This window comes from Hypanus sabinus, chromosome 18 (assembly GCF_030144855.1).
Source record: "Hypanus sabinus isolate sHypSab1 chromosome 18, sHypSab1.hap1, whole genome shotgun sequence".
Taxonomy (NCBI): domain Eukaryota; kingdom Metazoa; phylum Chordata; class Chondrichthyes; order Myliobatiformes; family Dasyatidae; genus Hypanus; species Hypanus sabinus.
The window spans coordinates 26,247,507-26,259,898 of record NC_082723.1 but is presented as its reverse complement, the minus strand read 5'-3'; the positions used below and the strand labels follow the sequence as shown (position 1 = coordinate 26,259,898).

Sequence of the window (12,392 nt, the reverse complement as noted above, 5' to 3'; positions counted from 1 at the left end):
TGTTTGCCTGTCTTGTTGTGTGCATTTTTAAAAATTGATTCTATAGTGTTACTTCGTATTTACTATGAATGGCCACAAGAAAATGAATCTCAGGACTGCATGTGGCGACATTCGCAGTATGCACTTTGATTTTACTCCAAGGATTCAGTAAAATACCTTGCCCTGTCTCCAGTAGGTTCAGTAGTGAGGATAGCTGACCCTGTGTGATATCACCAATGCCAACCTCCAACACATCCTGGCAGGATGCAAGACTGCGCTGTCGCAAGGGCGCTAGAGATGGCAGCACGACCAGGTCGTAAAGAAACTGGCCGAGATCCTAGAGACCTGCAGGTGAGATGACGACGCATCCCATTTGTTAAGGCTCGTAAGAGGCTGAATGCACCCACCCAGGAGTTCCTCTCCACAGACAAGGAGTGAAAGATGAGGGCAGATCTCGGCAGCCAGCCACAGTTCCCCATGGAAATTACATCTCTCTGCCCTTATATAGTACTGTGGTCCATAGCCACCAAGACAGATGTCTTCATTGAGTGAACCATCCCTGGGAGGAGTGGAGGCTGCCCACGAGCAGAAGAGCCTAAGTACTCAGACCTGGCAGTTGAGTGTAAAGAGGACCATCAGTAACCCTGTGGAGGTAGGATGCCAGGGCTTTGTTAGTACATCAATGGCAAGGATGCGACAGTAACTGGAGCGAGGCTCAGGAAGGCCACTGGAGAGTAGGCTGAAGCAGCAGAAAAAGGCAGCTTTTGGCTGTGGCTGAGGAGAAAGTTAATTAATTGGGGGAATGACTAACCCCATTGAAAGCTGTACCAGGGCTAAGGGAGCAAAGCAACAATGTACACAGGCCTCTGGCTGATGACCCCGCAGCTGACCCAAGGGTACTGTTGGAGGCAGCAATGCCAAGCAGGAAACGCTCATTGTATATGAAAGCCTGCCATCTTCCTTAGCTGCTTAAGTCTAGGGAATACACACTCCAGTCCTGCCAAACCAGAGATCAAGACAGCTAACCCTAACCCTGGTTTGTGTGGATGCTGTGTAATTTGCTACTATTACAACTCAATGCCAAGAAATAAGACATACTGCATACGATTAAAGGAATTATATTTATTAATCTTAAAGGGTTAGCAAAGAAAAAACAAGGGTCCATTATAACTAAATAGTCAAATGTGCACAAGTTGGACCTCCTCTTCCCAAAATTCATATTCACCAATCCTCTGTCGATCTCGGTACCTTGCTCCATTGAATCATGGTCCCTCACCAGGTCGAATCCTATGACCAGTTCTCTCCAGTCTTTTCATCTCCCACTGACATTCCAAAGCACCCGTTAGCTCTAACCATAACCCAAACACTACACTTACACTAGCAGTGAAACCTTTCCCAGGATGTTACATTATACGTGCTGGCAAACCAGGGAGAACTGTATACTGGGGTTTATCTGATGATACAAAGTTGGGTGCCAGTTTGTTGAGAACAGTGGCCTCAAGAGGTACAAGAAGACCAAGTGAATGTGTGAAGATATGGTCAACAGAATTATAAAAAAAAGGGCATCTAATTTGGTGAAAGCATAGCAAGTTTTTATGAATTACCAGAAACTGGAAGGTCTCTTACCTTACTCTAAGGATCCTGTCCTTATGCACAAGTTGCAACATTAATGTGCAAGTAGAAAGCCAATTTAAAAGGCAAACTTTCAGTAAGTTGGCTTTGAGCAGGTGCGTTTAAGAACAAGAATGATGTGTCTTATTGGGCCTGGTGTCCCAACAACCTTGCAGTCAATACAAGACCAAAGAATCCACTAGACTTTAGGAAGGGGAAGTGAACACACCAGTCCTCATCAAGGGCTAGGGAGTAGAAAGAGCGAGTAGTGTCAAGTTCCTTGGTGTCAACATCAGTGAGGACTTATCCTGAGTCAACATATTGATGCAATTACAAAGGTGGCTAAACAGTGGCTTAATTTCATCAAGAGTTTGAGATCTGGTATGTCACCAAGACACTCGCAAATTTCTATAGATGTACTGTTGAGAGCATTCTAACTGGTTGCAGCACAAGATTGGAGAAAGTCACAAACTCAGTCAGCTTCATCATGGACACCAGCCTCCTCAGCATCAAGGCCACCTTCAAAAGGCGACATCCATCATTAATGACCCCCATCACCCAAGACACTACCACCTTCAAGGTACAGGAACTTTAAGATACACTCAATGTTCAGCTTCTTCCCCACCGCCAGATTTCCAAAAGGACAATGAACCAATGTACACTACCTCACCGCTTTTTTTTTGGCTCTTATTGTAATAGTTTGCAATAATATATTGCAATACACTGCTGACATACTTAACTACATATGCCAGTGATATTAAACCTGATTCTGTCTGGAGCTGGAGGACTGCACAGACAGATCTGGTCACTCAACCGAACATATATTTACAAAAGAATGCAGCAGTGAACGCTGAAACTGAGAAATTGTGTCAAGAAGATAGATGAAGCAGATAGCCTATTCCAGTATACAAGCAGCTGCAACTGCATCAAGACAAAAAAAAAAATCAGTGCTTGGCAGATAGCTGTAGTCATTGTTTCTCTGTATGGAGCATTTGGAACTAGGGGTCAAACTCAAAATAGGGTGGCGGCCATTTAGTAGATCCAGAAGGAAATTTTCTCACCCACTGTTTAGGGAACTTTTATTACTAATTAAGTTTAATTCTGAAGTGAATTAATTAAATCTAGAATTACTACTCAATGGGATTATTGATGCTCAGTTGTCAAGTATATTCAAGTCTGACTGATTTTTTTTATGATAAAGGAATCAAGAGATTTGGGACTAGTAAACAGAATGCCCTTACTAACTGGCTGAGCAGACACCAGGGTCTGGATGACGTACTCCTGCTTCTATTTACACCTCCACTAACATTCCTAAGGGATCACAGGAATAGAGGCAGGATGAATTATATGGTACAATTCTTTGGAACCCAATGGACCAAGGTCAGAAAGCAGCAAATACAGACGACTCAAGCATTCAACATAAACATGGGGTGCACTATGTGAGAAGCTGCTAAAACAGATTTAAATATCCCAGAGAACTGGGTAATGACTTCGGGGGGGTGGGGAAGAGAGAAAAAGAGGAGGAAAAGGACAGCCCAGGGATGATAGCTTATTCATTAGCACAACGCTGTACAGTATAATTCCTGTTACTGTCCTAAGATCTCCTTGTGACCACATGAGTTTCTCCCCACATGTACGGGTTAGGGTTAGTGAGTTGTTCGCATGCTATGATGGTGCTGGAAGCATGGCAAGACATGCTGACTGCCCAGCACAATCCCGATTTGATGCATTTCACTGTATTTCTCTATATACATGTGATAAGCCAATTTTTCTCTTTTTTTAAAAACGAGTGGGATGGAAGTGAGCAAGATGCTTCCTCCTGTTTTATCAGATTTTCAAGTACGATTGGAATCATCCCAAGCACTGCAATGTAGGTTCTACTCAAAAGATTTTCCTCTTATTTGTACTTGTGTTGTCAAATAACTCTGCAGGTAGTTGCTGTAACACACTGTGAAAGGAGGGGAGACTTTTAAGTAAAAGGCTAGCTACATTGAAACACACAAAATGCTGGAGGAACCCAAGTCAGGCAGTATCTATGGAAATAAATAAACAGTCAACACTTCAGGCCAAGAACCATCCTCAGGACTGGAAAGGATGGGAGGAAAATGCCAGAATAAGAAGGTGGGGGAGGGGAGGGAGGTGTCCAGGTGGGCAGGATAGGTAAAGCAGAGAGATATGTATCAAAGGCTGGAGGAACTCAGCAGATCAGACAGTAACTATGCTGCCATTTTGTGTGTAATGCTGAATGTCCAGCATTTGTAGAAACTCCTGTGTGCCCTACCAATAGCTGCTCAGTTTGCCTTTATACTGAATACATTTTAAAATACTTTCCATGATGAAGGTCAACAACTAATAATTTGTGAACACAAAAGAGTTAATCAGCAGGAACAAAATAACTTCCAACCACCCATCCAAGACAAGTGAGTTCAAAGCCTCAGACTTTCATCTGCAGTCAACTGAACTGTAACTTGCCAATGTAACCTTACAACATTGCCCCGGTTCCATATTAGAACATCCTGGTATCAGAGAACTTAAATGTTCTTCTGTCCTTAATGCATAAATTTACTATTTATAGGCATTTTAAAATTTCTGAAATACAAACTTCTGTTGAATGAAACAGTTTAATCCTTTTTCCCTGGCAGTATGTCAGGTATGTTAATGTTAGCATTAATGACAGAATCCAGATAGCTATTTTAACACATTCATTCTCACCCCCTGCACCACAATCACCTATGTTTAATTACGCATTAAGCCTAAATATATTGCATCTCAATTAAAATAGAAAGTTAACACTGAAGAAGGAGTGTGCACATTGTCAATCAGTTACTTCATCTTTATTTTGACCTAAACTATCATTACTACCGTAACATTTCAAACACTTTCTGGAACTACTGTGGTAATATTCACTATCCAATCCAGCTCCAAATCCAACAAAAAAAAATCTTTCTTCCCCACCCAATCTCATGCATATCCTTTAGTAAAAGAAAAACTCAGCAAATCTGCAGCCAAGTCTCTCCAATACCATTCAAAAGTATTCCTACGGTGCCGGTGGTACACAAGTATAAACGTATCACATTAGAAGGCAGGTCCACCCAAAATATCGCCAGAAGCAAACCTTATGAATGGATATCCTTGCCCAGTCAATTTCATTCCAGTGGAGGGTGATTTGAGTTCTCAACACATACACAGATCATAAGCACAACGAGTTCAGCAGATGCAAGAAATATTGCACAACACATACGCACAAATGCCAGAGGAACTCGGCAAGTCAGACAGCATCGGACAAGCAGTCAGCATTTTGGGCCAAGACCCTTCACCAGGAAGTGTTTCAGGACCCAAACCATTGGCTGTTTATCCCCCACCAGATGCTCCGCCTTGAATTCCTACACAGATCAATGTCCTTCTGTCAAACAGTGAAATGTCAAATTCATAAACTGATAAAAGTAGAAGCAACTGTGATGGCTAGAATCTGCAGGAAAGGGTAGCCTGCCTAGTTACCAGACAGTTTTACAATGCTATGGTAGTTACTGGATTTCTTGTCCAATGCCAGCTTCAGCATAAATGACAGTAGCTACTGTGCTCAAATCAATGGGAGTTTGTATGTTCTCCCTGTGACCAACGTGGGTTTCCTCTCACAGTCCAAAGATGCTATTAGGTTAATCAGTAATTGTAAATTGTTCCGAGGTTAAGCTAGGATTAAACTGGGGATTGCTGGGCACTGCGACTTGAAGGGCCTACTCCACTATGCCAATAAATAAATAAATAAATAAATAAATCGGCCATGCACTCTGAAGCCAGACCCAATCATCCTAACACTATCACAGAATACTTCCCAAGGAATTAATCAGATTTCAATTAAAATTGCGGTTTGTTGAAGGTTCTTCAGAGAATTCATTTGTTGCGCAATGAGATTTCTCCTCAAACCCTCCCCAAAATTACCTGAGTACATATATCAACAGAAGGACAAGGGGATAGGGTGTGTGCAGTATTCCTCAACGCTCACAATTCACACAAATTCCCTTTAATTAGGAAAATGCAACAAAATCATTCAACGAAGACATGAGCAAGTTTTAAAATTTAATAAGTTGTGGGCGAACATCTTATGCTTTTACAGCATATTTGCGCATGGGATACAGACGCTCTTTCCTTTGCTGTTTCTTCGTCTTCAAACTCTCCTCATGCTTGTTTAGTCGTCGGCGCAAGGCTCGGGTCTTCTTGGGTCGCAGATCCAAAGGCTTGTACTTCTTGCCCTAAGAGTGGAAGGATAACTTTAGTCAGCAGACTCAGCTCAGTACCACCAGCACATCAGACTTTTGGCTACCCATCACCAAAAAAAAACAAACAAATACACCAACCCCACCATTCTGACAGCACAGAAAGATAATTCACATTTTAATTTAACAATACATTCACCTTTTGGGTTCTTCATTTACTCAACCAGTTTTATAGCTCACCTCTTTGGAACTTATGAACATGACAGGTAAATTATCAAAGACTTAACTGATCAGTTAAGTCTGAATATAATGAAATCTAGCTGACATGGTTTTATGAAGAGCATCTCCACTTTGGCAGAGGGCTAACAGACGGGAACATGTAGATGTAGTGTATTTAGATTTCCAAAAGGCATGTGACCAGATGCCAGGTAATACTAAAATTCCGGTAATGAAAGCCTAATTGAAGCCACAAAGACAAGTGGACAGTGAAGATCGTACATCCAATTAAAACTTATAAGCATCCAGACATTCAGGACCTCTTCAGGTTACGAGTACCTTTACACAAAATTTCTTATGCATCATTAAGAATACTTTACAAGGCAATAATGAAAATATTGTTTCATGGTATTCATTTATGACTGGATATGGTATATTGTTAGGTTAATTATGGGTAGTACTAAGGAAATTAGTGCACGAAATGTAAGAATAATTACATGGGCACCTATAGAAAACATAAGAAATTGGCTCACAAATAATTAGAAGGGACAGAACTCTTATAAAAATCCAGGGATGCCTATAAACTCCACAGCTCTGGATGGCATTGAACATGGTCGAGTTTCTCTGTGGGTCAGCTAACCAGGAGGAAGGGAAAACTTCCTTCTGGACTGGAATTTGTGATCCACACAGTAAGTTCTAGATTTTCAATTATGCCCATTTCCAGAAGATACCCTTTTAAAATTAATGTTTTAAAGAATCTGCCTTGGCACTAGAACGAGAAAACAGGAGGAAACAATGGAATATATATTTTAAAACAGGCTTCTTCTTAAGAAACCCTTTGGGACAGGGGAATGATGAATAAGATAAGGATTAAACTGGGGGGAAAAATCAGAACATCTGTTCCTACATACAAAGAATGACCTAGTAACAGAAACTTGCAATTATCACCGTGGACAATAACACTTTCTAAAGTTCAGAAACCTTATTGAAGGACTGACTACTACACACAAAAAAATTAGGTTCATTCAATTACAACCAATATTTCCAACCTTGCTACCCAAAGAACCATGTCCAAGTTGTTTTTAAAATAGTAAGATTGGATAATTTCACCCAATTACAACAACATAGTACAACCAAGGGAAGCATAATTCTACCCTTTCAGAACTAAATCTACATTCCAGGGACATCTGTGTGATTTTGTAGAAATAGGACCAATTAAGAGGCCAGAATAAACTTTTTTTTACATTTGTACTACAATTAAAATCTCGTTCAGCTGGAACATCCTTAACTGGAGCACCACTTTTGCACATTGGGGTTTCCATTAGAAACAGCAAATCAATAATTCTAAGACTTTCCTGCCTGACCCCACCTGCAACTCAGGAGCCAAGAGGATGCTGTACAAATAAATGTTGATTTCATACTTCAACTGAGTACTTTGAAATGGATTGGAAAAGGAACAGCAACAGAAGAACCTGACAACACATCAACTTCCCCACTGCTTGTATAGATCTGGAGCAATGGGAACAGACAGACAGACACACTTTATTGATCCTGAGGGAAACTGGGTTTCATTACAGCCTCACCAACCAAGAATAGTGAAGAAATACAGCAATATAAAACCATAAATAATTAAATAATAACAAGTTAATCATGCCAAGTGGAAATAAAGTCCAGGACCAGCCTATTGGCTCAGGGTGTCTGACACTCCGATGGAGGAGTTGTAAAGTTTGATGGCCACAGGTAGGAATGACTTCCTGTGACGCTCAGTGATACATCTCGGTGGAATGAGTCTCTGGCTGAACGTACTCCTGTGCCTAACCAGTACATTATGGAGTGGATGGGAGTCATTGTCCAAGATGGCATGCAACTTGGACAGCATCCTCTTTTCAGACACCACCATCAGAGAGTTCAGTTCCACCCCCACAACATCACTGGCCTTACGAATGAGTTTGTTGATTCTGTTAGTGTCTGCTACCCTCAGCCTGCTGCCCCAGCACACAACAGCAAACATGATAGCACTGGCCACCACAGCCTCATAGAACATCCTCAGTAGGAAAATACATAAGGTACTCTTGCAAGATCATTTTGGTTTGCCTTGGTAAGCAGACACTTCATCCAGGCCACATGAAAACCCAGCAGCAACCAAAGCAATGAACCAAACTGTACTCGTCTACAGGTGTCCCCCTTTACAAAGGTAGAGTATTCCTATGAAACCTTTCTTTAAGCAGAAATGACATAAAGCGAAGAACCATTAATTTGTATTGGCAAAATTTTCATAAAAGCAAAAATGTTCTTTGTAATGCAAAAACAGGTTACTAATGTAGGTCTTTTGTAAAAGTGAAGCGGCGTAAAGTGAACGTTCATAAAGCGGGGGGGGGGGGGCGGCACTTGTAGTACATCCTTACTGTCTTTCCTAGTAGACAATTATATGGAGATTTGACCTTCATCTGTCATATGTACATTGAACATACACCACTTGAGTCAAATCCAGTCAGCAAGGATAGAGCTGAGAATTGTCCTAACCCTAGCCCACACATCGTTGGAATGTAGAAAAGTGGAGCACCCACGGGGAGAACATACAAAAACCTTTACAGGTAGCAACTAGAATTGAACCACTATCTCCCGCCACTGCCCGTAAGGAGTTTGTATCTTCTTGTGACCACATGGGTTTCCTCCCACAGTCCTAAGACGTACTGATTGGTAGCCTAATTGGTCATTGGCCCTATTCCACTCTGAATCCAAATTAAAAAAAGCCAATACCATAAAGGTTTGTGCTAACCTCTATGCTACCAGGCCATCCTTATCTACTTCTGGCCCCCAGCTCAAAGTAGAGTCACTTTGATTTGAATGGCACTGCAGACCTTTATAACAAACGCAAGCAAAGATCTAATTTTGTGCAAAACATCTGACAGCACACACCACCTCAGACCTAGTTACTGTCCGGTGGAGGTCACTGGAAACTACAAAAATTTGCATCCTGGATGGATCACGGGGTGTGGGTTAACATAATTCAGGTAGGAAAAATCTAGAAACGCATGGACAGGACTCTGAATGTAGAAAATATCTGAAAATACTTCACAGAAGCATCACCACACAAAACACAAGGATACCAAGAAGCAGTGACATCTCACTACAAAAATAATTCCAGTGCAACACACACACACACACAAAATAATACTGGAGGAACTCAGCAGTTCAAGCAACACATATGGAGAGGAACTAACACATTAATGTTTCAGGCCAAGGCCCTTCATTAGGACTGGAAAGGCAGGAGACAGAAGCCAGAATGTGGGAAGATTTTAGAACTTGTATGGTTACACGGAGGACAAAATAGTAAAAATAAGTCCATTATTCATGCCCCAAACTGCTAGGATACATCACTTTCTCCCCCATTTTTACACGCAATATTACAGGATCATGTTTAACAGGGACATTACAAAAATAATCCAACTTACTTTGTAGAATTTTCTCAAGTTCTCCTTCTGTGTCTGGTTGATGACAGTAAGGACTCTAGCGATGGACTTGCGCACTACACGGCTACAGGTGTGAGGGGAAATAAAAAAAATTATTGCAGCCAATCACACATCTCACAAAGTATCAGGGTCATGGAAGCCTGACTCGCTGGTTCAGCTCAAACACCAACAAATACTAAAATCTGTAGCGTACACCAATCCCAAGATTTGAAAGTGTTAAACTCTTGAGAAAGCCTTGGTGTTATAGGCATCAACTTCAAGCCCACTAAGCACAACAACAGCTTTTTCCAAGCCCTTACTATCTTTTTAAAGTCAAAAGTATTTCTGTCACAGTATGTACATCAGCATACAGTAGAGATTCACTTTCTTGCATTTATAGCAATATAAATAAAATTGAATTTTAAAAACATAAACAAAGACTGGCAACCAATGTTCAAAACTTGGAAAAAAGAACTAAAAACACAAGTTGAAACTCATGGATTGAAGAGCCAGTTCAGAGTTGAGGCAAATGAAGCTGCCCATGCTACTTCAGGAGCCTAATGGTTTTCGAGTAATAACTATTCTTGAACCCGGCTGTTTGGGTCCTAAGGCTCCTCCACCTCCTGCCTGACAGTAGTGACGAAGAGAGAACATGGCCTGGATGGTAGTTTGGGGTGGGATGCGGTCCTTGATGATGGATGTTGTTTTCTTGTCTCATCACTCTTGTAAATGCACTCAATGGTGCAGAGTGCTTTGTCTGTGACAGATAGACTGGGCTGTATCCACCATTTCTCTGTACACTTTTACTTTGATGTTTCCATACCAAATTGTGATACAACCAGTTTGGAATACTCTCCACTGTGCATCTATAGAAGTTTGTTGAAGTGTTAGAGGTACGCCGAATCTACGCAAACTTCTAAGAAAGTAGAGGTATTGTTGTACCTTCTTTCTGATGGCACTTATGACCTGACAGACTTTGAACACAGCTCGATTTGCTGTATCTTAAAAACTGGCTTGTCCAAAAACTCTCATGCTTTTACTTACATCTTGGAAAGTTTAGATGCAGCTCCCCCTGTTACCTTAGCAACACGGAGCTGGGAAAGTTCGACCTTGAGGTCATCCAGCTGTTTCAGGAGCTCCTCCTTCTTCTTGCCGCGCAGATCACGTGCCTTGATTTTGGCCTGTTACAGAACAGAGACGTGTTACTGTCACCGACCAAGGCTCTAACAGAAGCCACTCACACTCCACATGCAACAACAACGTCCAAGGTAACACAAGATGCTGCTTCAGGAACAAGAGTATCAAGAAGCTTCAATCATGGCTGATCAGTAATCCTACCCCCAATGACCCTTATTCAACAAAGTTACTAGTCAAGGAACACTGCAGCACAGAAACAGGCCTTTCAACCCATTCAGTCGATGCTGCACTGTTATCTGCCCAAACCCACTGACCTGCACACCATACTCCAAATTAGGCCTGATCATCCTTATTCAACTTCAACACAACTTCCTAACTCCTGAACTCAATATTTTGACCTACAAAGGCCAATGGCTCTCTTTATGACCCCATCTACCTTTGATGCAGGTAAACAGGGTCATATACAGATCTGTGACCTATACCAATTCCAAAATTTTATTTGATCTGGCCACCGATCTGGGTAATAAACTCCAGGTTTACTCTGCCTCAGGCACAGTGGGTTCAAGAACATCACTCCATATTGTATCATTTTCTAATTTCCACTGCTCCTGACCAGCTCCACCGTAACTTTAAGAAAATCTTCATTTCCCCATTGGAAGGCCATGCATCCACTCTACTACATCAACCATTTAGAATTCAGGCACAGCAACACAACATTGGTGCTCCTTACCTACCAATCTCCCAGAGATTAAATGTGCTCTGTAGTGTAATGAAAGCAGTCAAAGGCATGAGGAATGAGCAACCCTGGCCAGAGATGCACATTCCCTGGTAATGAAAAATTTTACCTTCTGGCCTCTGCCATTGTACCAACCTAAGCAACAGCACACTGGAATACTCAACACTTAGACACAGCAGATCCACAGCCACTGACACCAGCAGTACTCAATCAGATATTGGTATCAGAAAGGAACACCACCCCAAGACTGAAAACTGCTGCACCCTGGCCTACTGCTCTACACCAGCTCTGGAACATCAAAACCATATAGACAGCAAAGCCTCTCAACTGCAGGAACAACATCATGTTAAGTTCTAGCTCCCGAATGTCTCACCACACACAAGTAGGTTGTGCATTTTAACTGTTACCACCACCTATCAAGGCACCTAATCCCCTTTCAACACCTCTGCATCTTGACTAAGAAAATCAAACTAAAGGTTGTTCCACACCGTTTCCAGCCACTCATTTCACTACTGGTTAAGGGCTACCTCTAAGACGCTGTTCTGCGGGCCCAAAGCCGGAGTTGAACAGGAGATCCCGGCACGGGGCTGGATCCAGCGGCAACCCCCCTCCCTCGTTCCGGACACGACTCTTAACAGAAGTCCGAGGCCGAATGCCAGTGAGAACCCCCCGCTCCGAGACCGGGGCAGACCTGGAGCCGGTCCGGAACGCCGCGGGAGCCCCTAGTCCGGGGTGGGAGGCCAGGCCGCCGCCGCCGCCGCCATTTGCAAATCCCCGGGCCCCGGCGAACCTCCCAGCCTCTCCACACACAAACCGGCCGCAGTAGCAGCGGCAGCCGGCGGGCCGGTGGCCAGGGCACGGCTGGAAGTGAACAGCCGAGCTCGGGGGCCAGCAGGGCCAGAGGATGGAGTCGGATGCTGGTTCCCTCCCTCCCACCGGCCGCTCGGGTCACCTACCATGTTGTCGGAGCAGGCGCAGGAAAGGCAGCGCGAGGGGCGGGGCCAGCCATACCATGTGACCGGCGCTACCACCTTCTGCTGCAGCGGG

General features: G+C 42.9%; 1 protein-coding gene across 1 annotated transcript; it reads right to left on the bottom strand.

The window, feature by feature from the left end:
• Positions 1–5,654: 5,654 nt before the first annotated feature.
• On the bottom strand, positions 5,655–12,368 carry rpl35 (ribosomal protein L35). The gene is made up of 4 exons (XM_059993918.1): positions 12,302–12,368; positions 10,517–10,653; positions 9,476–9,557; positions 5,655–5,840 (listed from the first exon to the last, which is right to left on the bottom strand). The coding sequence occupies exons 1-4, from the start codon at positions 12,302–12,304 to the stop codon at positions 5,691–5,693; spliced, it is 372 nt and encodes a 123-aa protein (XP_059849901.1). The 5' UTR covers positions 12,305–12,368; the 3' UTR covers positions 5,655–5,690.
• Between the last annotated feature and the right edge of the window lie 24 nt (positions 12,369–12,392).

Excerpts from the sequence above, each read along its gene's own strand:
- rpl35 (XM_059993918.1), bottom strand. Across the intron at positions 9,558-10,516 it reads GCATCTAAACTTTCCAAGAT|CCGTGTAGTGCGCAAGTCCA; the intron begins GTAAGTAAAAGC and ends TCACACCTGTAG. Across the intron at positions 5,841-9,475 it reads ACTTGAGAAAATTCTACAAA|GGCAAGAAGTACAAGCCTTT; the intron begins GTAAGTTGGATT and ends TTCCACTCTTAG.